Below are 24,717 nucleotides of genomic sequence, written 5' to 3'. Positions count from 1 at the left end.
GTCAGTATGTTGACGTCACTGAGTGCCGTTAGCAATTTGCTCTGTAGCCGCTCGACTTGTCTGCAAGAGATATGCAAGGCACACTGGTGTGCTTATTTGTATGCACGCATCCTTTTTACAATAAATGAATGAGTGTACACGTGGGTATAGTATCTACCAGCATGTGCATGTACAGTGCTTATACTGTATGCGTGCATGGATTCATTGTGTAAATGTGTGTGTGGATTTCTCCCTCGAGGATGAGGCTCCTTCAGAAGAAACAGAGCCGTGCCACTGGCTGTATTATGGAGCCAGAGAGGCGGTAGGGGGACTGATACGGGTATCAAAGCCTGCCTCTTCTCCTTTGTGCCTTTGTGTGGTGGCCATCAAAGACTTCCATAGCCATCCTGGCATCCCACAGGATTGGCCTCTTATATAAGAACACACCAGCCAGCATACTGCGAGGCTGGAGTGGCACTGAGGGAGTGGGGGCGGCTTGGGGGAGGGAGATGGGGATGTACTAAATATTCCTCAGAAATTTCCCATTTTTGCACCCCCTGCTTTCTGAGTTCACTTCATTCCTTAATTAGTAATACGTCTGTGTTTCTGCGTCTTGCTTCCCCTATATGCATTTCCTTCATTCTAATAAGAGCTATCAGTAAATAAATGCATTCATGCCGACATGCACTGTACTCTCTACTATTAATGTGCTAGATTTTATGTTCCGTAGAATATTTATTTATGTATTTTCTGTGGATATATATGTATGGATGAACAGTTCTGGATGTATGTATATGGGTAGCTAAGTGGTACAGTAACTACTGTTGATGGAAGGTAGCAAACAGTACAAGTATGCAAGCTGATATCATTTGAAATTCACCCTAAGTTTACCTTCTACTTTGGTGCATGAGATGAGCTCTTTTATGAATGAAGAGATTATAAAACAGACTGAATGTGCCGTTTAATCCTTCAAGTGTAATGTGAGTGGTATAGCCAAGACAAGAGAAAAGCTCAAGCAACACATTACTGTAAAGACCTATTTAAAAAAATCATCTACATTATCAAAAGTCTGTGAATGTCATCTATAGACGCAACATTCAAATGGTGATTTATTGATGGAACTATGAGGTTGCCTCAATCACATCAAACTATCTCAATGGAATCAAGCACCGGCAGACTGGTGCATCTTATTATCAGTCAGTGACCAATAGAGACGCAAAATACTTTAATATCACGTGCCTTGTTCTTTTTTGTTTTCCATAGTTTGTCTTTGCCATGTAACAACCAAGCATTCTCATTTTAGACATGTAGTGTTATGCACAAATGTGTGGAATGATATCTTACGTTCATAGTTTGCTTGTTAGATTTTAATATAATTATTTTTTTCAGAATTGTTATCACGATTTTAACAAATAATGCTACATCTTTGGCAAATTAAAAAATAAAACGCTTAAATTTGTATTTCTGAAGGCACTCAAATTTTCTAAATCCAAAAGGTCTGTAGTGTACTGAGTAATTTAAGTTATACCACAGATATTGAATGGGCGCTGTTTTGTTTCTTGGGCCTCAGTCTTGACTTGGACTCAAGCCCCGTCTGTACTCGGTCTAACTTCATCTTGACACTACTCTGACTTTGACTTGTGTCTGTCTAGACTTAAGCTGTCCTAACTAAAACCCAGGCTGTACAGTACGTCTGGGTCAAATACAGAGTCACCCTTTGGTATTTGGCAGGTGGAGGAAAGATGCAGCTGTAAGATACACTGAGCAAATCCAAGGACTCCACTTATATATTGAGTGCGGATAGAAACTGCAGCATGTGTGGTGGGATGTCAGATTTGACCTGTCTTTGACAATAAACCTTTATTTAAACAGGAACATTCTCTGAAGACAGAAATGTCCATGGTAAAGAACCTGCAACACAGGGATAAATGGGAATAAATACACCATGCACATTGTTGAGGAATGAAATTAAATTTGTCACCCTTTTATATATTTAGATAGGTGCTCTGTGAGCGGACATTAAAAAGATAAAAATCACTGTGTAAACTGGCACAAAGCCTGGGAGACACACAATTAGGCTACGTATACGCCTGCAGTAACTGCATTGCTTAAGAGTATCTACTGTGCTTCAAAGAAACACAAATATGTAGCTCTCCATCTTAGAAACCCAGTGACCAACACTCTATTTTCACAAGACTGTGATCGTGCCTTGAGAGGTAGGAAGTGAAATCTGTGGGATCCTTCCATCACAGATGTCCCGCCTGCTCAGCTCATTCCCCATGCATGCTCCATAAGGGCATTTGTCACTTGGTCGGCCATCAATGAATAGACTCTAAAGGGGGTTACAAGGATATTGACACACAGACAAGCACAAACGGTGTGTGTGTGTGCAGGTGAGAATACATGATCATGCCAAGAAAATTTCCACTGAGGCATGCAGCTCTAAGAGTCTGAGGACATCCTGATCTTGGCAATCTTTTCTTCTAGGATATTTATGCCAAATGCGTTATTATGAAAATAATCTTTCAGACCTGTGGCCTGAAGGAATATCTACGCAAACAGGTTTCAGATTCTGAGAACATGTAACTGTCTGTCTGTCTATGTCTTACTGCATACAGGTCTTATTGGCTTAGAGAGAATCTCTCTTTGCTGCATTCACTGTAAACAAGAGACAATCTCCAGCACTTAGACAGATTGGATTCAATTACAGTCTGCCATGCTCTGAATATCAGATAAGACAGAATTACACAACCGTTCTCAAGGTGACAAGTTGAGTGAATGCCTGATGAATCTAAAGCAGCAGCCAAGGACACCGACTGCCTGCTTCGCCAAGAAGAAAGCACTGCAGAACTGTCTCACTGTCTCAGGGACACTCTCATCATACCGGTTTCACCGCTCACACGGAGGGAGCTGAAATATAAGCAGCTAACCCACGGTATTTAAGTCTTAACTAAATAGGCTTTAGTACAATATAATATCTTAAATATGCTAATAAGAGTTCATAGAGAGTACCACATATTATGTAAAGTTTAAAAATGGAAGGGGTATATATGCTGTTTCAAATTCCAGATGAAAGACTTTACCGTTTTGTAAGATACACATGAATTCATGTGTTTAGGTGTATGTGTTCAACCCAGTATCACTGAAACAGATCCACCTGTCCACCAGAGGATAGTGCGTCAGTGTCACATTCTGTCTTGCCAAGCGTGAATATTACACGCAAAGGTGCAGTACCAGCAGGGGGCAACAAAACCACCCATTTAGGTTTAGGAAAAATGTCATGGTTGGCCTTAACATAAGTGCATAACTTAAGTACAATATGTACAAAAACAATGCAACATAAGTACAGAAAACACACCCCAAAGTCAATCAAAAATGCATCACTAAGGTAACTTACAAAACACAGGCGTCCAACAGCGGTCTCCTGATTGAAATTCCTGTGTTTGTTGAATCCATCCACCTCCCCTCCCACCCACCATAAGCAGTCTCTCTCACTATTTATTCTACGTCACTACCTCTGAGCATAGCATATTCACGTGGATGCAGCAGTCAGTACAGACTACATGGCGTACAAAAGACATCCGAAAAGTAAGAACGGCATTCTTATTGCACGCTTTTGTCATGTGCATTATCGTGTCATTCATACGCCTTTTCGTGCGACCTGGCTGATGTGTTCAGATTCAGAAACAATGTGTGCCTTACTTTGCATTCATGTTCAACCACTAGAGGAAAGCCCTCTAAAGTAACTTCTACAATGGAGACCATTAAAGGTGGCTTACCAGTATCTTGGATGTATAGGCGCTGTTGACGGAGATGGAATTGACCAGTATGTCCAGTGATTTTGGTGGCAAAGCTCCAGGATCTGGGATTTCTTTATAGTGCACATCTCCAATGTAACACTGCACAGCCGTCATGCGGTTGGTGGTCAGCGTGCCGGTCTTGTCGGAGCAGATGGCTGTAGCGTTGCCCATCGTTTCGCATGCATCCAGGTGACGCACCAGGTTGTTGTCCTTCATCATTTTCTGGTGGTAGGAAACAACATGATGATCATGATGTGTTGCAATGTATATCTGAAAATGCTTTAAAACATTTGGACTACTAGATTGGTTTCAATTCAATTCAGTTCTACTTATATAGTGCCAAATCATAACGGAAGTTATCTCAGGGCACTTTTCATATAGAGCGGGTCTGAGCCGTACTCTTTTTAATATAAATGGATTAATAAAATGAATGACTAAATTAGTCATTACAATTTCAATGGCTATAATGGCCACAACAAAAAGAGAGATGTTTACGCTCACATTGAATGTTAAAATGCTTATTGAATTCACAGCAACAATCAAAGAAACAAACTATCCCGATTTGGCTTTTATAAGAATTTGTTTCTCACAAAACTGCACAAAAAAATTAATCCATTCATGAAAAATTTGTGAAAATGTCCCAGTCCTAAAAACGAAAAAAAGAGTATGTTTTACGACAGCTATTCTCAACAACTGGGCCTGGGCCGACTGGTGGGCCTCAGAGCGCCATCTAGTGGGCCGTAGAGGTACTGCCAAATGGTTAAATTTAATAAAAAATATATATTTTTGCTAATTTACAAAGCTAGTTATTTTTATTTTATTACTTTTTATTATTTTCAAATGTGCTCTAGAATTCACATAAATAAAAAACAGTTATTTAACTGTAAAGCAAGGATCTCTGTCGGCCTGTCCGTCCCTCTGTGTGTTATTCACATATCTGGAGAACCATTCATTCGATCGACTTCACACTTGGTGGGTGTATTGCTGGGGACACAAGGACGTGCAGCGGGGGCGGGGCTTCAGGGATCTTGGAACATGTCATCCGCAACAGGCAGACCGCGGCTCGATGCTCCGAACTGGCACAAGCCACCGACAACGCTGCAGCAGTTCTACCGGGAGGCTACCGGGAGTAAAATAATTGGCCCGTATCGCTCCGAATGGGCACGTGTTCATTGACTGCCGTTCATTTTACAACCAAACTCTTCTTCACTTCCGTGGAGTCAACAGGAGCGGAACCAGAGTGTATTTCGTCGGTGTGACCGTGAATGAGTTGCGACCTGTGTGGGGTTTTCCCCCGTGAGTAAGACTGTATTTCCCTGGTGAAAGACTTGATATAAACTTATAAAAATAATGTTACTGCCAGCAAAATACCTCCTTTAATTAAATCCATGCTCTACTTTATAACTGTGGTGGTTATGTTAAAGCAAGCGACTAATACACTCATTTGGAATTTACCTCTGCTGTGTGTATTTCGACGATGTTTCTTACTGCAAGTAACCACTACCTGGGTGTGTTACTGTTTTTTTCACTGTATTTCACTGGTGTTTCTGAACGTGAGTAGCTGTGACTTGGGTGTGTGATGCAACTACGTCATGGCAGGTGTATTTTTTAGGACCCAAGGAAGTGTAGTGTGGAGTGTGAAGTTTGACAGTATGAGTATGACTGTTCTCGAGAGAGCATTCAACCGTTCTGAACAGCCATGTTTTGAACGAGCACTGCACTAGTTCAAACAAAGCATGATTTCAATGACCAGTTACTTTTGAATATCACCATGCCAATCATGACACATCATCAGGTAGCTAGCTAACGTTCCCTCAGATGCAGTAACACAAAATGGATTGGGTTTTGAAACAAAAAAGTGATGTGGGAGACAACCCTGCGGCAGTAAAGGCTACAAAGCGTGGTGAGGAAATATGACCCTGAAAACATTACATTTGGATTTATAAGGGCAGGCAGTGATGGGTGAGGTTAAGCAGAACTTATTAAATTATTTTGGACAGTGGAATAACACAGCCCAATTTATTTTTAACTCCTTTTTTAGTCATGTTATGTTTTTTTTATAATTTATTTGGAAGGTTGGGAAGGGAAGTGACTTACAATGTGTACTATAGATGAACACACGACTAAATGTGTATAATGTGTAAATGGACAGCAGTGCCTCAATGTATACAATGTATGTCTTTCACTATTCTTCCTCACCTTGACAGAGTAGGCCAGGGAGATGGTGACAGCCAGCGGCAGCCCCTCCGGCACAGCCACCACCAACACAGTCACACCGATGATGAAGAATTTGACAAAGTACTGCACGTAGACGGGAGTGCACTCTGGCATCCAAGGGTTCTTCTGCATCACAAAGTTGTCAATGCAAAAGTACAGGACCAGAATGATGACTGTGACGGCTGACATGAGCAAACCTGAAAAAAGATACAAAAGGTTATCAGCTGAGCAACGGAAGGTAAAAAGATAAGAGTCTGGGTGGAGCGTCACTTTATGTGATCCATGTGTCGAAATCCATCTGAGGCCTGATTCCTGTAACGTACAGTAAATGTGCTCTAGTATCGTATGGGGGAAAAAACTGAGCAACTAAAAGGAACCCAGTGCAAAACATGGGGAGAACCTTTAAAGATCCCAGATGGCCGTAGAGGGATTAAAACCCAGAGCCTTGTTGCTGTGAGGCAACAGTGCTAACCACTGAGCCACCATGTTGCTTTAATTGATCTTCATATTTTGACTTGTCAAGCATGTCTGTAATTAATAACGTTTATTATGGCTGCTTTACATGTATGTGTGCCAGAGTCAGTTTTTTTTTTTCATGCTGGCTCGCTTGGATAGCATACTGACACACCTACACTGAACAAAGACAACATTTAATATGTTATTAGTTACACTTTTGGTGCAATGACATGTCAAATAGGTGGAGATAATATGATGGCAAGTTGGTGTATACTCCCTTGTGGGTGTTGGTCATTTCCACAAGGGCCAAGATTGGACAGACCCTAGTCATAACAACGTATCACTCTCTCTTCATCATTCCTCACCACAATATGCCAGCTTAGGTTAGAAATAGGGCTGCAACTAACAATTATTTTCATTGTTGATTAATCTGATTGTGATTATTTTCTCGATTAATTAATTATTTGTTTGGTCTATAAAATGTCAGAAAATGGTGAAAAATGTCGATCAGTGTTCCCCAAAGCAGAAGATGACGTCCTCAAATGTCTTGTTTTGTCCACAACTGAAAGATATTCAGTTTACTGTCATAGAGGAATAAAGAAACTAGAAAATATTCACAATTAAGAAGATGGAATCAGAGGATTTCGACTTTTGTTCTTAAAAAAAATGTCCAAACCTTATCGGTTTGATAATCTTTATAGTTATAATCACGTGCTAAGGACAGGTTTATTTTGTCACAAAACACTAAGTGAATTCTTACAGAGGCAACAGTTAGTTGCTATCATCAAAGATGGCGGGTAGATTTCTGTCGCGCCTCTCTTGGCTCTGTTTGTGCCTCCACACGCAGTAGACCATGTGTCACTTTCTGCTCTAATAGAGGCTGATGCATTAACATGCATAGTGTTAATGCAATGTAGTCAAGTAAAGTCTCATGATTTAAGTAATTATGGGGCTCTGAAAGCTAACGAGACAAATTCAATGTCACGTTGATACATACCAGGTGTGTATAGAGAGCAGAGAAGCTGCAGTAACGTAAAACACTGGCATATATGCTGGAGGGTCACAGACCCTGAAGTGTATTAAGAAGACTAAGCATTTTCTGCCAAACCCACAGGAGGCCATATGATCTTACAGTGCTGCTTGTATGCTAATCCATCCACGGTATTTCATTGTTCTGACACCACGTCCTTATTCCATCACTCACACCAACAGTCTGATGTAACAGCACACTGTCAGTAAACAGTTAAGAGCTTCACATGTTCTGAGAATCCCTTAAAGAAGTCAAAGAAAAAAGAAAACCTCAAGCTCTTCAAAGAAAGCATTGGCGGTCAGTTCTTTTGACTTCCTAAACACCTATTAAGACTGGTCCAGAAACCCCTGCATTTTTGCATGACGTATTTTAGGTATGTAGTATTAATTTGTTCGACAGTAATCCTCCTATGTTGCTGCTGCGAGGACACCCACAGTGTGGGCATAAATGGCATGGAGGCATCTGTTACTAAAAATGCTTGCAGCTGGTACAGACCCACTGCAAGTGTTTCAGACATCAACTCCTTGGAGCCATAAATTGCTTTAAATGGCATTACAAACAATTGATTATGGTATGGATTGTAAAACTGCAAGTGAAAACGCATAATGACAAGCATAATGCAGTCTCAGCTGTTCCCACTACAATGACTCAGCAAGTCCCTAGAGGGAAGGTCATTTAGAAAAATAAAGTGAACATCTACAGTTCCATAATAATAACTTTAGCATTCGTCTTAACTACTGTGATTGCTTTAAGCGACCAAGAAGTGAGTCTTATCAGTGCAACATCTTGCTTTGATGGACAGGATGATGGTTCAGTGCCTTGTTGTCCACCGATTGAACTGCCTGAGAGAGTGATGGACTTGTCCGTGTGCAATTTGCCATACCTGCTTTGCCAATCTGGACGGCCAGTTTGGTGAGCTTCCCTTGAAGCACGGACTTCTCTTTCTTTGAACCGGACGACTTCTTTTTCTCTTTCTCATCGGACTCTCCACCTTCAGCACTCTTTAGAGGCTGCATCTCCATGGCAGCTGCTCCATCCTGCTTCTTTACTGTAAACACCATAAAACAAAACAAAACAACAGACAGCAGCAGCGTTAGAAATGTAGATTAGACCATGCAGCGAAGAGGAACAGGGAGCTTCAACACCCAGGTGTTACACTAGCACATACATACAGTTTAGATTTAAAACCAAGAAGAGATCATATGACATCCCATGACAAGATGGGAACTAATTGGTATGCATTAAGCTTTCACACACCATAATGAGGATTGTTTATGTTTGTCCCTGCATTGTCTTCATGGTAAAATCAGAGAGGCTGGGAACCTTGTTTCTGTATAAAATATAGGAACTAAAAATCCATGGTCTTCTTTTGCTGTAGTAAGGGAAACACTGTTTCTTATCATTCAAGCTATTTTTTCATCACAAACGTCATATTTATAGTAAGTCATGAATAATTCAGTGGTCCTACATCCAACGTCCAAGCCATGTTTACAGATTATTTAGATGTCTATATAAGGAAACCTTATACACAGTGTTGCACATTTCACACACAAGGAAAGCTCACTGTGCTTCACATAACAAAAATAAACAAAATACAAAGAACCACAAAAGAAACAAAAAGATTCAAAAGTCATAAAGGGATGATGTGGGAAAAAAGCATAATTAAAAATAATAAAGATACACTTTTAAATAAATTGAAGTGGAGAATATATATCGGTTTTAAGTCCAAAATAGAGTCTCAAGCTTTCTGGGGGTTTGTTCATTATTATTAGCGTCAAAAATGTATTTTAGCCTTAACCCGCTGAGTGATGTACAGTATAGACCGTGATATATACTGTATACAGAATAGCAGCAGTGCTTTAAAATCATCTGTATACCATACTGGAAGACAGTGCAGAGATTTAAGGTGAAGAAAGCTTCTACTCTGGCAATAACATGATCACAGAACTGCATGAGAAATTGTCAACAGAATACAAAATAAACTCCACATTGTTGAAAGCTCATCTCTTATAATTATAATGACAAAAACGACAGTAATGATTGGAAATCCCCAAATAGTAGAACCTTGTATATGAATGTGATCATACATTTCACTGAAACAGCAATCTCACGGAGGAGGCTGGAACACAATAGCTGCATGCTGCAGACTGTTACCTCATATTAATTACTCTCCTTGTCTTGCACAAAAAATAAAATTGAATAGCACTGCTTCCACTAGTCAAACGTCCAAATCCAAAAGGTTGTTAATAATAGTTTGCTAAAATACACAGTGATCTATGTATGTTACATAATCTATCTTCACACTTACTTGATATTCTATCTACTTTATACTGTAGGAAATATGTTTGTGTGGCAAAAATGTTTTCCCTATTTTCTGTAAAAAAAAAGAAAAGAAAATTTGTTCGTACTGTAAAACCAATCCTCAATTACCTCACTCTGTTTCCATCTCTCTCCCCCTCACACACACACACATACAGCACAGTGCTTCTCTGTTAATGTAGCCCATTACCAAGAATCATTTCAGCCCAGTTTTCCAATGCTGATGACAAACCTTTTAATGTTGGACATTTGTCATGTCTCTCTGGTGGTGCATTTGTTTTTCCACGCCCATGACACAAGACAGAAAGTAGCCAACTGTATGCGGCAGAAGGTCAAACCCTTTGCCCTTTCACCCCTTTTCTCTTGGGACACTTTGACTTGCTCATCTTGTGTCTGTTATTCCATCTTGGTATGTGGTATGTGTAGACTTATTGGTATAAACTGATTAAAGAGTGGTGAGGATGCCGACAATTTCCAAGTTTGAATTTTTAGATGACAGAAAAAATATATTGGTCTGTTCACTTGACAAGTGCAATTCAAAGAAAATGCATGAATAAGTAATTGATTAAAGACATTTGTGTTTTTGACTGTTTGTCAGACACATTAAGATATTTGAAGGCATCTCTTTGGTACCCTGGGATAAACATTTTTCATTCTGTTTAATTCTTCACAGACTAAATTGATAGATTAACAATAATAAAAAACAATCATTACTGTACAGTAGTAACACCCCTGAAGGACACCATCAACAACGTCGTATCCCTTTAATCACAGACAATTTATGTCATATTGTATCGGGAACATTTCAAGGAAAAAGTGGAAAGGGGAAAACAGGGTGTGGTGTATAACTTGAGTACTAAGAGGACAGTTTTGAGTGGTTTTGGTGGAAAAGGGCAGCCTGAGTGAGGCAGATACAGCAGTTGAGGGACAGGTTTCTGTTCTCTCGTAGATAACAAGACAACACAACAAGAACAACAACAACAGAACAACAGACCAGGGACAACACATCAGTGACAGACAGAGTGAAGAGGAGGGATTTTCTACACTAATATGACTGCAGGTAAAACCTGGGTCAAACACTGACGTTCTCTGGGATTGACTTAATCTGTAGTGGTAGACTTTGGAATCTAAATTAGCACTGCACAAAAAATTGAGACAGTGAGGTATTAAGAGAGTAGAACGTAATGAAGGCTGGAATAAATAAAGCAAAGTAGGATTTCCTACCTGCATTTGACCCAGAGTTTACACCACACACCATAGAAGGGAAACAATGAGAAGAGGAAGAAGAAGAAGAAGAGAGGGAAGGAGGGCGAGGAGGAAGAAGAGAGAAGGCAGGGGAGGAGAGAGTGAAAGATATGGTTTGGTTACCTTTAATCTGGTTGCTCTCCATATTGCCATCTTGCATTTTACCTATGATGGAGACATACAAGACAATAACAACAAAAATAACCAAGGCAGACAAGTCAACAAAGTATCACCACAGAGACAGCACACACAGTGAAAACCAAAAATTCACAAACAGGGAGACAGGAAAATGACTTTTAATACACCGTCTCTGTGACAGTCACATAGAAAGGCTTGTGATGTGTCAGTGATGTAATGTACAAACAGAAGCTACAGCTGCTGGCAATGGGCTACAGACAAATACGGTAGTGTGCAGATTTTCTTGTATTAAGTGGGGGGGGAAATTAGGCGTTTAATAGACGTCATTTTATTGCATAAGTAAATAATTCGGTAATTAAAAATGCTTAATGGGCCTTTCTGAAACAAAAATATTTTGACATCGCGTGTGACATAATATGCTGAACATTAAAAGAAAACTCCAAGTCGAATATTGTGACATACTCACACTATGAGCACAGGTAATTCCACACACATTATCATCAATACGAGTCAAATCGTCAGGGTATAAAATGAGATATTAAGACATAGAGTAGATACAGCATTACACTGAACACCTGACAGTGGGGGAGAGTACACCACAAACACACAGCACATACACGCAAACAAGAGAGTGCATGCATAAGAGGGAAATTCAGAAAGCACATGCAAGATCACACGCTTAGGGGGAAGCAGACTGGAGATGTGAACAATGCAGAAAGAGAGAGAGAGAGAGAGAGAGAGAGAGAGAGAGAGAGAGAAAGGGAGCCAGAAGGAAAAGCCTCCCACATGGCAAAGTTACATAAGAACAACTGAAGGAAAATCGAAATCTAAGTTTAGGGACAGTGCATTTATTATGCTGTTGGATTCTGCTTACACAAGGAGTGAACTTAGAGTGAACTTAATTTAAATGTGCGTTTCAATGACACGTTTTAAATTGCAGAATCAACCTGCTGGTAGTCTAACAGAGTACATACAGTATATATCATCTTGCAAGCCGATGAAACATAAAACTAAACGTTACATGAGTCTTGTGCTTTCAAACACACAATGTTAACAAAATAAGAACATAATATTCAAGAAAGCATTTATTATATGCTGCAGTGTTGATCCCATTATCTACCCAGGCAATAATTATAGAGATATGCACTCTTTGTCTCAGTGCAGGGCAGTCAAATCTGTCTTTCAGTGCTTTTGTGCTCAAATGTCACCGAGAAAATTGCTCAGGTAGAGCTGGAAGATCAGATTTTCTCAGAATCTTCGCCATGTATGTGGAGAATAAATGGCTCGTTTCACCTCCACTTCCACATTAGCCAGTTCCCTGGAGTCACAATAAAGCTGAAGATGACAAATCGCTTTGTTCCAGCCCAGGAGAGCACAAGGTCGTCATTACAGTGCAAATCACGCTCCTCCTGCCTTGAGTACTAACATTTTTGTGGCTGCTCTCCAAGGAGACAAAGATAAGAGAGAACCCAGTGCAACAATGAATGAAGTTAATCTTTTGCATCTTGTCCAGCTAAAGCAAAAAATTGAGGATTTGCACTAAGTGATCTCAGAGGACACCCAACTACAGGAGACGGCCCTACAGTAGGATTTGGCCACCAGTCTTCAGCTAGCGTCTAACAGGCACCATTTAATGACGTATTTATACATTTTGGCAAGTATCTTAAATATTTTCTTGCAGAGATATGACACTACCACTAGCAGCCAGTAAGCTTAGCATAAAGACTGGAAACAGGGGAAACAGCTAGCCTAGCTCTGTCCGGCGGTACCAGCACCTTTAAAGCTCACAACTTAACACATTATATGTCATTTGTTCAAGTTTGATTTGTACAAAAAACAAAGTGCAAAAATGCACCCGATTCGACTGTTATCAGCTCATTAAATATGCGTTATCAGTCGTTACAAGCCTCATAGTTGTGGGTCAGTAGGGGCCTGCTACACCTACTGTGTTGTAAAAGTGAAAGCGAAACATAAAAGCAACAAATTCTAACACGTTTTATAACGTTACGTTTTGAACACAAACAAAACAACTTCTTTACGTTTAGGACAAAAAAACACTTAGTTAAGTTTAAGGAGAAACATTGTATTTTGGCTTAAAATAACTATGTTAGAAAAGTGAAAGTGAAACTTAATGCGTGTGAACACAAAGACAACTACACAGTGCTGGTTTCACACGGGATGCGAACCCCAGTCTCCTGGGTGAAAGTAGTGTGTTTAATGTCCCATTCATTGGCCCCGACCTCCACCCCATACAGAGTGTCACGCGGCCTATACTACATACTGGAACTGTGATGCTGGAAACTTGAATTTCCCTCAGGATCAATAAAGATACTATCTATCTATCTATCTATCTTGAGTGCCTGACTTCCGCTTTTGCTCCTGTCATAATTACTACGGTCGCTAGATGTCGCTGTCGTCTTATTTTATTTCTTCTTTCGGTGATCTACCATGTGAATCGATGATTAAACCTACTAGTGGGTGTAGCAGGCACCTTCTGACCCACATCTATGAGCATACTTGCCAACCTTGAGACCTCAAAAAAAAGTTTGAAAATTCTCATACATCGGGAGAAATAAGGGAGAATTGTGACGTCGGGAGGAAACCAGGAGACGGCAATGACATACAGGAGTCTCCCAGCAAAGGGAGGGTTGGCAAGTATGTGTATGAGGCTTAAAATCACCAGTAATGGCCATTTAATTACCTGATAACAGTTTAACAGGCTGAAAAAGGACATGTTTCAGGCTATTTCTTGGCTGGGAGCAGTGGTATCAATCTTCTAATCTAACTCCCAGTAAGAGAGGGAATAAGCGGAATTCCCCAAAAATTCAAACTATTCCTTTAAAGACACAACACAATGTTAAACAAACAAATGTTGCAAGACTTCACCAATGTAATCCTTGCTCAAAAGGTTTTCACTAAGTCTTCGCATCCCAGAGACCTTATGAGTTTTATTTGTTTTAAGTTTTCATTTAAAGATAAACCACAAAGAAATCCAAAATCATTACAAATTTCTCCAAGGCAGCTATGTAGTATATACGTTAAAAGCGTTACAAGACAAAAGATAGCGTAAAGAGAAGAAAAAGAAACACGAGACTAATTTCTACGACTACAAGAGGACGTGCATTGACAGCATGGATACAAAAGGGTCCAACACAACTGAAAGGAAAGGTAGAGCAGAAGGTGAGCACCCATGATAGGAGGCAGTAGGAGAATGGAGAAGGTAGGAGGAGACCAAAAAGTCACGACAGAAAGAGGTCAGAGATCAGAGGTTTTTGTCAACCTACCATTAATTAGGCTGGCACTGCCAGGGGCATTAATGCCTGCAGCCCCATCCGTGGCTATAGTTGCGATGGGGTGGATAGGGGGATGGGAGCAGTCTAGCCAGTAACAATGAAGGCCGAACACAAATGAACAAAAACACACACACGCACGCGCCCACACACAAACACACGCATGTGCACACACAAGACAATGAACAGAAATAACATGGTTATAGCACATTTAAGAGTTTCAGCATATGTAGACTGTATGTGAATAATAAAGATTAGTGTTGTGATCAGTATGGTTTAAACAAATTTGAATGTATGTATTATTTCTGTAATCGTATGTATGTTATGTAATTTAATAAATGTTGGGTTAATAAAACAAACAAGTGTAACATTGGACAGACATGTAACATGAAATCTGAACATAACATGTGTAAAAACAATATAACAAAATGTGAAACCAGAGCTACAAAAAAAGAAACAAACCTATTGTTTGTACGTTGATTTTACAAATACTTGTTTCACCATACTGAATGAACTGTATATAATCTTGCATTGTGTAGTAAACAATAGTGATAGACTGCATTTATCGTCATTTTTGTTCTTCCTAATTTGTTGCAATGTGAAGTTCATTTAAACCATGTTATTCATGTAATATCTGTTAGCATCACAAAATCAAAATTTGAGCAGCAAATCTGAAACAAATGAGCTAAAAGGTGTTGCATAAACGAAACGTAAAAGGGTCAACGTATTAGAAAGAAGGGAAATACACATGTTCCAACCAGTTAAGTGACAGGGCTAATTCATTTTACTAGAGTAAATATGAGAGGGTATTTTTTGCCTTAGCGCCCCCTGTAGTTACAATTGTGGTTTTCAAAACCTGGAATGGATCTCACAAGGATTTGTTAATGTCTTTTGACAGCAGTCACATAAACTATGATTACTGGGAAAAGGAAATTCAATTGAAGGTCAATAATTGTTTTCATGTGTCCTTTTGGGTTCTGTGTCTAGAGTTCATTGATAACAAAAACACATTGACTTACAGCAGCTAGGAAGTTTTATCACAATTCTATACTTCATTTATTATCTCATTGAAAAGCAATTGTTTCCTTTAATGACACAGCACCCCACTGATTTTAGTGCAAATTATTGATACAATCATGAGTAGTGTTTTGTCAGAAAATCCATCTGAGTAATAATACAGTCTGCTGATATGAACCTTTATAAACGTCTGAGTTGCCAAAGGTAATCTTAACTTTAACAAATTATATTCATGTAGTCTATGTACAACTTTAAATTAAGTTGTTAAAGTTGTATTAAGTAGGCCGGCTATATATGAAGTATTGAGTTCATGATGTGTTGTAGGGTTTTTTTTGTAAGATTTTAACAGAAATTTCTAGCAGAGAAACTTTGAAAACACCAATTTTGATCAAATCTGCAACTTGAATGTGTGAGTGAATTTAGTTAAATAGTTAAATGACTGCATCCCTGAGCCCAGATTATGTGTTACACTGTACAGTTTGTTGCTGGTTGATCAGACACCTGCATACAATAAGCTGTTGAAGCACTACTATTCAAGATGTAGATCAAAAGAAGAACATGTATAGTATTTGTTAGTGTTCAGATCAGAGGATATTTTTTACTGTTGCCTTATATAATATAACAATTTTGAGAAAGCACTGAAGCAAAATGCTTATAAACATATAGTATGTATCCATGCATGCTACTGGGGTACCTGCTCATTGAAACTACAGAGCTGTCCAAAGAGGCCCTGGTACTGTAACACTACTCATGTTAAAATATGTATAAGATGTAAAAATAACATCGTACAAAAGCTCGTACTGTCTACTTCACTCTCTACTGCTGGTACATGTGCTGTACACCTGCGAGGCTGTCGCTCTCATGTCATTGTTCTGTAAAAACAGAAATGAGATGAGTCTGACAGCCTTTGTTTACTCGTGGCATTCAATACGTCTCTGAAACAGGACTGTTGTTGAATGCTAGCTAGTTAGTTTGATGAGTGCAGTGCCTGTTATATGGGGAGAGGATTATGCATTGTGAAATGTGTCATCTGTCAACACTTAAAAAGATGCAGTGTTGTGAGGATGAGGCTTCTCTTTTTAAGTGAGGAATTAAACTGAGGGAAGGGTGCTCGGCTACAGAGGAGGGGTGTAGAGTAGCGGTGGTTTATTGGGGATCGTGAGGGGTTAAAGGTCAAAGGGATCAAGTACCACTCCCAGGGGTCAGAGAAAGGTGATACTCTACCTGTATTCTGGTGTCCATCTGCCACTGCCCCTCCTTCGAGGTGAATTTGGAACGATAAGAGAGTAAGGACAATGATGCACCTGAACCCACAGAACCTGGATACTGCAGCTCACTAATGTACCACCAATACTCTTTTCATACAGTATTTATACACATTCAGCAAAGAGGCTCACTGTCAGGTACAGTACTACGAATACCTACAAAAGGTGGAAATTTGTTCATTTGTTTATTGTTTATAACATGGTTAAAAACACTGATATTATGCAATGAGCGTACACAGACTTTCAGGACATAAGGTAATGAAAGGGCAAAAGCTTTTTCAAGGGTACGTTGCTGAGCAACACTGACAAAAAAAACAAATTACCTCAGTTCTCCTGAAGCAACTGGAGAAAATCTTGCATGTTTATAAAAAGATATATATTATTTGATGATCCTACCTTTCTTTTCTTTCTTCTCCTCTTCCTCTGGGCCGGCCCCCAGCAGGGTGAAGATGATTCCAGTCTGAGAGTTGACACCGACAGCAGTCACCAACATGCGCCCTGACCCCTCCATCACATGGGTGCCTGGAGAAAGCAAAGCAGGGTTTTAAGAGGTTTTTCAGCTAGATTAGATATATTCTCAGTGTTTGTTTAAAAAAAAAAGTTATATTCTTTGTGTTTCTGCCATGATCGTGTGCCTTTATTAAAATTAGGGCTGTCAAAATGAATGGGATGATAACACGTTAACTTACATGTAATTTGTTTAACGCCACAAATTTCTTTAACGCATTAATGCAACTTGCGATTTTTAGGTTGTAGGGGGTTCATGCTGGCATCATATGAAACTGGAAAACATAGGGAATCCATTGAAAATAATGCAAATAATGCTCCAAACTTATGCTAAATTTTGGCGAGGTCCCTTGAACTCTGACCTCAAAATATGTGAATGAAAATGGGTTCTATGGGTACCCACAAGTCTCCCCTTTACAGACATGCCCACTTTATGATAATCACATGCAGTTTTGGGCAAGTCATAGTCAAGTCAGCACACTGACACACTGACAGCTGTTGTTGCCTGTTGGGCTGCAGTTTGCCATGTTATGATTTGAGCATATTTTTTATGCTAAATGCAGTACCTGTGAGGGTTTCTGGACAATATCTGTCATTGTTTTGCGTTGTTAATTGATTTCCAATAATAAATATATACATACATTTGCATAAAGCAGCATATTTGCCCACTCCCATGTTAATAAGAGTATTAAATACTTGACAAATCTCCCTTTAAGGTACATTTTGAAAAGCTAAAAAAAACTTAAGATTCATTTGCAATCAATCGCAATTAATCATGGACAATCATGCAATTTATCATGATTAAACATTTTAATCGATTGAAAGCCTAAACATGGGATCTGCAACCTTTTTTTAAAATGATTTTTGCCATATCAACATTAAGGTCAATTATAACACCACATCAAAATGTAACTCTTCAACGGATCTGTAATTTTATTCCATATATATATAGGCAACTTGAATAGCAGCTTTTTTTTAAAACTATTTCTCCCATAATCAGGATATTGTAATTATATAGAGAGCAGTATACAAGGAGGCTGCCATCCTGCCAATATCCACATCTGAGTTGAAATCATACCAACCTTCCACCAATCTTGTTCATCAGCAATACATTTTAATTTAAATAGCTGTATTTCTTTACCCCCTGTGGTTACAAAGTATATGCACAGTTTCCATTCTGCAAAGACGGCAACGAGTACCAGTCAATTAGAGGCGGAGTAGGGCAGTTTTCATGGAATGCGGGTCAATCAAACCCGAGCAACTGCCAATGGCAGTGAAAGCGGTAATTTGGCATTCGGATGAGAGGGCACTTCAGCATTTCCAAAAAACTCTCTTGCACACTTATTGCTAGTGTGCCATTGGTTAAGCTGCCACCATTGGCATGCGTGCCTAAGGTTGCTGGCCCATGATCTAAACTCAACATCCCTACGTATAATGGTGAAATTGAATAATTTCCGTACAGTATGAAAGTGTGAAAGTATTCATTGGCTTACAGTGTGTTCCTATTTCATAGTACAGTATCATCTAGTAGCACCTACTGTATGAGTGACTTGTGTGGTCAATCAAGAACATTTGATTGGTTACTCTAGAAAACGTATAGGTCGCTTTGGTTCTATATTGATTCTGTATCAATATATAAAACACCATTAAAGCCAAATGTCAGTGCTTTATTCTCATTCGCTATTTCATTTTAAATCCAATGTGCTGAAGTACAGAGCCAAAAGCAGTAAAAACCTGTCACTGTGAAACTGTGTGCAGACCGCACTACACGTCTGTGCGAGTGTATGTGTACAGAATGCACACGCAGAACATTATTAACCTTTGGGAGAATAAGTAGATGTGGGTGAAAATGAGGCTAATTAAAGAAGACAGCAAAAAGGCACACAGCTAATTATCCACAGGGAAAAAATACTAAGATGTGAGATCAGATTAACCCACGTTTCTGTTATCAGTGATATTCTTTAAGAATCCTACAGCTGCAAATTCTAGTGTCTCTGCTGCAGCAAACTAATATAGAGGGAAAGTAGATTAAAAAATAAGGTCTTCCAGGCTGTCGCCAGTGTCTTCTGCATTGATATTTAGATTATAATTAACAACCTTTTGTATTCTGTCTGAGGTAACGCCTTGACTGTGATTTATAATTAATTTGGTTTTCACTCTATATTCTGCAAAAGGAGCTAGGCAGACCAATCCTAATCCCAATAAGTAACAGCAGACAAACCTCAATATATAAACAACTGGAAACAGTAGTCTGAGGCTTTTTCATTGGTCATCAACATTACATGGTTGCCTCTGAAATAATTGTAAAAAAAAAAGTCATGATTATTACGTAAACATTTAGCTGGATCATTTGTAAGAATCTAATGTACTCTTGGTAGTTTCTCAGCATTACCGACCCTACCTTTAATTCCAAAATGCCTTTCTATTTTGTACATAAATTAACATTTACATTTAAGATGTAAAGAAATGCAGATCAATACATACACAGAATGATATTTTAGTTGAGTGGATCAATCAAAGTTGCTAACTTCAAACTCAGCAGTAAGCCAGACAGAGGAGGTGAACATGTAAGAGGTGAGTCCTCGAGTACCCCTCCTATGTTTTTGTCCCTTCCTCCTTTACACAACAGCATTGCATGCAGAGGACTTGACTGTGACGTGCAGCATACACCCATCCATTGACTAGCAACTTACCAGACAGCAGCATGGGGTCCTTGTCTGCACACTTCTTGACGTGGTCGGACTCTCCGGTCAGTGATGACTCATCAATCTTCAAGTCATTGCCCTGAATCAGTATTCCATCAGTAGGAAGCAGATCACCTGCAACAATAGAAATGGCAGAGTTGCTATCTGCAGTGGATTTAATTACATTTTCTGGAATTGATATTGATTGGTATTGCCTTTCACAACAAAATAATTCAGATAACTCCAAAGATTCGTTTATTTAAGGCAGGATAGAGTGTGACAACTGCAGAGACAGAGGATGTGCATGTGTAGGGGTCTGTCTGCAGCTAATTAATTTCTCAACATTAACTTAATGTTGCTTGAATATATTTAATTGCTTAAGGTGGACTTCAGAACTTTAATCCCCCTCTGGAAATGAGGTGGAAGTCTATTTTCAGCCACTGAACCATACAAATTCATTTACACAGAACAATGAACGAGCCAATTGAGGAAGTCAGCAGGCACGTCCAACCACACCAAAGCTATCTAAATGTTCTGGAAAGTTTGGTCAATTTTAGTTAACTCTAACAATGTTTCAATTAAAGCAAAGGTTGAAGTCAGAAATGAGTTGAGTGAGTTTTGAAGTAGTAAGAAAGGGCAAATTGGATAGATAGTTAGCATGACTGAATACCTTGCATACTGCTACAAAACAATGTGTAATCTTTAAAGTTCAAGATTAACGGTACACAGAAAACTAAAGGTGGCAATTACACCTTTACGTCCCCTGAAATATATTACTATGCAGAAAACATTACTGTTGTCATGGAGCTAACTGGATTAAGCCAGAAGATCCTTCATTGATAACTTGTTTGTTAATATTTGCCTGTGTTTGCTTCGGAATGAATTTGTAGTTTACTCCACTTACTGTATGTCATAAACTCTAACACAGACACATTATGTCAATCTCCTCACACCTACCGTATTTGATCTGTGCGATATCCCCCACCACTATGTCCGACACGGGCAACTGTATGACCTGGCTACCGCGGACCACCTGGAATTTCTGCTCCTGCTCGATGCGGCTCTGCAGCCCGCGGAACTGCTTCTCCTTCGACCAGTCGTTGAAGGCTGTCACCAGCACCACACACACCACAGACAACAGAATAGCTGCTCCCTCGATCCAGCCGGCATCCGCCTCGCCTTCGTCCTCTACCCCGCCTCCTGCCGCGCCACAGGCTACAGTACGACAAGAAGGAGAATGGGAACATTATACAGGTGTCATGCATTTTGCAAGCCCGCTGTGTTTTCATATGGACTGCAAGTAGTGTGTCGACACACACTTACACACAGAGTATGAACACTTCATAATAAAAGACACGCAAAGGGATGTAATCAAAACCTACACTCAGGTGAATATATGTAATTTCTCTGCTTGTGTACAATATATGCAATATAAAAGACAACGCTAAGAACAAAATAAAATGAATTCTGGCTGAAATGACCTTCAGAGAATTCACTTCTCCTCGCTTCTTCATTAATTTGCTCCACTTCAAATGAATGCCCTGTAGTCTACTGGTTGTGCACTGACAGAATGATACAAGGCCTATTCCCAATCCTCCTCGTGCTGCTTCATGTATTACTCTGGGAGCCATTGTGCCCTACACTCACTACACTGGCTAGATGACTTCAAAAGCCCACGGTGGGGTGATTTGCTTTGGACTATAAAACACTTGCAGCTCACAAGGGAACTAGTGTAGACCCCATATTATAGACATTACATGTGCAGGGTCTGATTTAAACAAGAACTAGACTCCAAGAAGCAATCTGGACTTACTGTTGCAGTACAAAGGGGTTCCAATCAATATGATGTTCATTAAGTGGATATACTGCATACACTCACAGAACACACCCTCCTTGATCTGTAAGACTAATACTGTTGTACTATATATAATACTAATGTACTCGTGCATTCATGTAGGTTTTGGCAAAAAGAGAGATATTTAAGGCATTTAATAATTATGTTATTATCTATCATTATCTATCTTATCTATAATTCATAATATTGAATATAATTTATTACATGGCTTTGTCGAATACTCGATTCTGATTGGTCAATCACGGCATTCTACGGTCTGTTATTTCTTTATAGCAGACTGTTGCTATGTATAACAGACCATTGCTATGGGTGCTGTTCGGATGTCGGACTCTGGCGGATGGTTTTTGTGTGAAATTATTGATTTCTTAAGTAAGTAGCTGTGTGATAAGCAAGATAATGTACAGCGTGCCGGTCATTGTTGTGAAATAAACCCCTTCAGGCCGATGCTCTGTCGGGGTTTATTTCACAACAATGACCGGCACGCTGTACATTATCCTTCACATATTAAATATCGTTCCTTGTATGTATTTAATTGTTATTTGTTTGTTTTTTTCTTCAGTTTTTCATGTTTTGTCAGGGAAAATGTAAATATAAACCGACTTTTATTGTCACACGTTGTATTAATTAATTAATTATTATACCTAACACAGCACACGGTGAAATTTAGTCTCTGCATTTAACCCATCCTAGTATTAGGAGAAGTGGGCAGCTACCATACAGCGCCCGAAAAGCAGTTTGGGGGTCCGGTGCCTTGCTCAGGGGCATCTCAGCAGTGCCCAGGAGGCGAACTGGCACCTCTCCAGCTACCAGTCCGCAGTCCGTGTGGAGACTTGAACCGGCAAGCTTTTGGTTCCCAAGCCAAGTCCCCACAGGCTGAGCTGCTGCCGCCCAGAAGTAACCTATCTCCTTAAAAGTTAGGCAACAGTATATTCAGACTGGCATGGGTGTGATACGTGGGGCCATTTTATTATCTTGCAAAAAAAAACAACGGTTAATAAAGCCTCTTACTAAGAAGCAAAGATTTCATGTAGAAAAGAATATTACAATTTATTTATTTTTCCACAAGAAACATAAACTAATAAATTATAGCAGTATATATGTAAGTTCAGCCTGTAGCCTGACAGAAAGTAGTCCTGTCCTATAGTAGCTGTCCGTGGTTCTGATTGTACAGCTCTTAGCATCTAGACATGTGCATGTGTACACAAAATGTGTTCTTGTCTCTCTCATGGAAAGAGACACACAATCATGCAGTACATAAGTAGCTGTCCATGGTGCTGAAGTTCCAAAATTGTGCAGCACCCAAGCGCAAGGCACAAAATATAATGCAGCTAAATTTTACGATTGGTTGAGATGTAAATTAATAAATACATGTCTCCAAGCTTCAAAGACACTTCACCACACCATGTTGGTTTCTATGTTTACTTATTTTCTTAGTATTTGTTCAGGGCTTTATTTTGTTGCATGTCTTGTGTTTGATGCAGACGCAATTAACAGCCTCTTCATTCAGCTGCAGCCAGGCTGATTCATATGTAAATGAGAATTAAAGTCATCCCACCACCTTCTATTTCTGGACCGTTGAGCTTTGTTTGACCTATTAATAAACAAAACAGTAAACCAGCACTGTGAGATGTGTGCTTGTGTATACATGCATGTGTGTGATATTTGCTTTTGCCATAAATCAGTATAGAGATGTTTATGGGCTGCAATTTAATATTTTTCTTCTACATGAAGTTGGTGTATTTTTTTGTGTATTATTATTTTATTATACATGTAGTCATTATCTTCAATGATTCAACTTCCAGTTAGGTTATTTCATATGTACTGTTGCTATCATTAGTCAAACTTATTATACCAAGACACAACCCTTGAGTTGTATCATCCCTAAGACAGTAAAGTCAGCCGTACAATATCTTACCATACTACACATTTATGTCTCTCTTTAATAGCCAAATTTGAGGGATCATTGCCAGAAATGTTTGATTATATTAAATATTTGAGTGAAAAAAGGAGTTAGTTTTGCTCTTGTTAAAGTGCCACTCTGAAAAACTCTGCATGTCAAAACATCCTTCCATCCCTGTGGCCTCATGTCTGTCTCTCCTCTGTTATGCACACGTCCTTTTGGTGTTTTTCTGAATTAGGTGGTTCAAATTGGTATGCACTCATATCTTTCTGAATCGCTCTGCTATTTACATCTATTCATATCCGCAGGAGTTGATGTGCTAATTTAGATTCATATATATTCATATCATTCAAATATGAGAAGAGACTTGCATATTGGCACCATTTTTTGCCTCAAGTTAAAGAGAAGCTTGATTATGTATCTGTAGATGGATGCAGTTATTAGCATAATGATTCCTCTGGCCGTTTCTCTGCTTTATCTGGAGAGCTCACTCAGAAATCAATGCAGCTGAAAGGAAGCAGAGAAAAGAAGCAGAGTATGAAGTAAGATCAAATTCCAATTAAACAATCATTTTACTACCTGAGTATCTGACTGACTCATTAAATCATTCATTTACTCACTCATTAACCAACATTTAATCTCCACCAACCAACTGATAAATGTATTAATCGTTTGATTAACTACCCACGCATGTGTGATAATGGTAACCTTTTCTTCTTTCTCTGGTATTTCTACCTTCATGAGACTTTTTAAACCCCTTAAAATGATGACTGGTCCCCTTGGCAGGGTAACTGAATTCCATTACTGTGATAATGCTGGGAGCAATGACTGATGTTGCTGACTCAGCACCTCGTTATGGTCTCTGTCTTCATTTCCTGTTTCACGGCTCACAGGGCTGATGTATGGGCACTGGGTGCTCAAGGTTATTTCTCTGCTCAACACTTCATTAACCTTCCCGGTACCTTTCATACGCACATTTAACACACACACACACACACACATGCACACAAATCAC

At 39.3% G+C, this 24,717-nt stretch overlaps 1 protein-coding gene across 14 annotated transcripts in view; it reads right to left on the bottom strand.

Moving 5' to 3' along the window:
* atp2b2 (ATPase plasma membrane Ca2+ transporting 2) overlaps positions 1-24,717 on the bottom strand; it is a 154,859-nt gene that overhangs the window by 29,826 nt on the left and 100,316 nt on the right. For 6 of the 14 annotated variants that reach the window (XM_074643331.1, XM_074643347.1, XM_074643392.1 and 3 more), the window contains exons 4-12: positions 20,905-21,162; positions 19,957-20,082; positions 17,153-17,278; positions 16,716-16,748; positions 14,469-14,561; positions 11,170-11,211; positions 8,366-8,530; positions 5,979-6,193; positions 3,759-4,001 (exon numbers count right to left, since the gene is read on the bottom strand). In XM_074643331.1, the coding sequence (XP_074499432.1) occupies positions 3,759-4,001; positions 5,979-6,193; positions 8,366-8,530; positions 11,170-11,211; positions 14,469-14,561; positions 16,716-16,748; positions 17,153-17,278; positions 19,957-20,082; positions 20,905-21,162 (1,301 nt within the window). The remainder of the gene's footprint in view (positions 1-3,758; positions 4,002-5,978; positions 6,194-8,365; positions 8,531-11,169; positions 11,212-14,468; positions 14,562-16,715; positions 16,749-17,152; positions 17,279-19,956; positions 20,083-20,904; positions 21,163-24,717) is intronic. The other 8 variants (XM_074643418.1, XM_074643356.1, XM_074643435.1 and 5 more) reach the window with 6 other exon arrangements.

Source organism: Sebastes fasciatus, chromosome 1 (assembly GCF_043250625.1).
Source record: "Sebastes fasciatus isolate fSebFas1 chromosome 1, fSebFas1.pri, whole genome shotgun sequence".
Taxonomy (NCBI): Eukaryota; Metazoa; Chordata; class Actinopteri; order Perciformes; family Sebastidae; genus Sebastes; species Sebastes fasciatus.
Note: the sequence above shows the minus strand (reverse complement) of the source record. Positions and strands in the feature narration are given on the sequence as shown.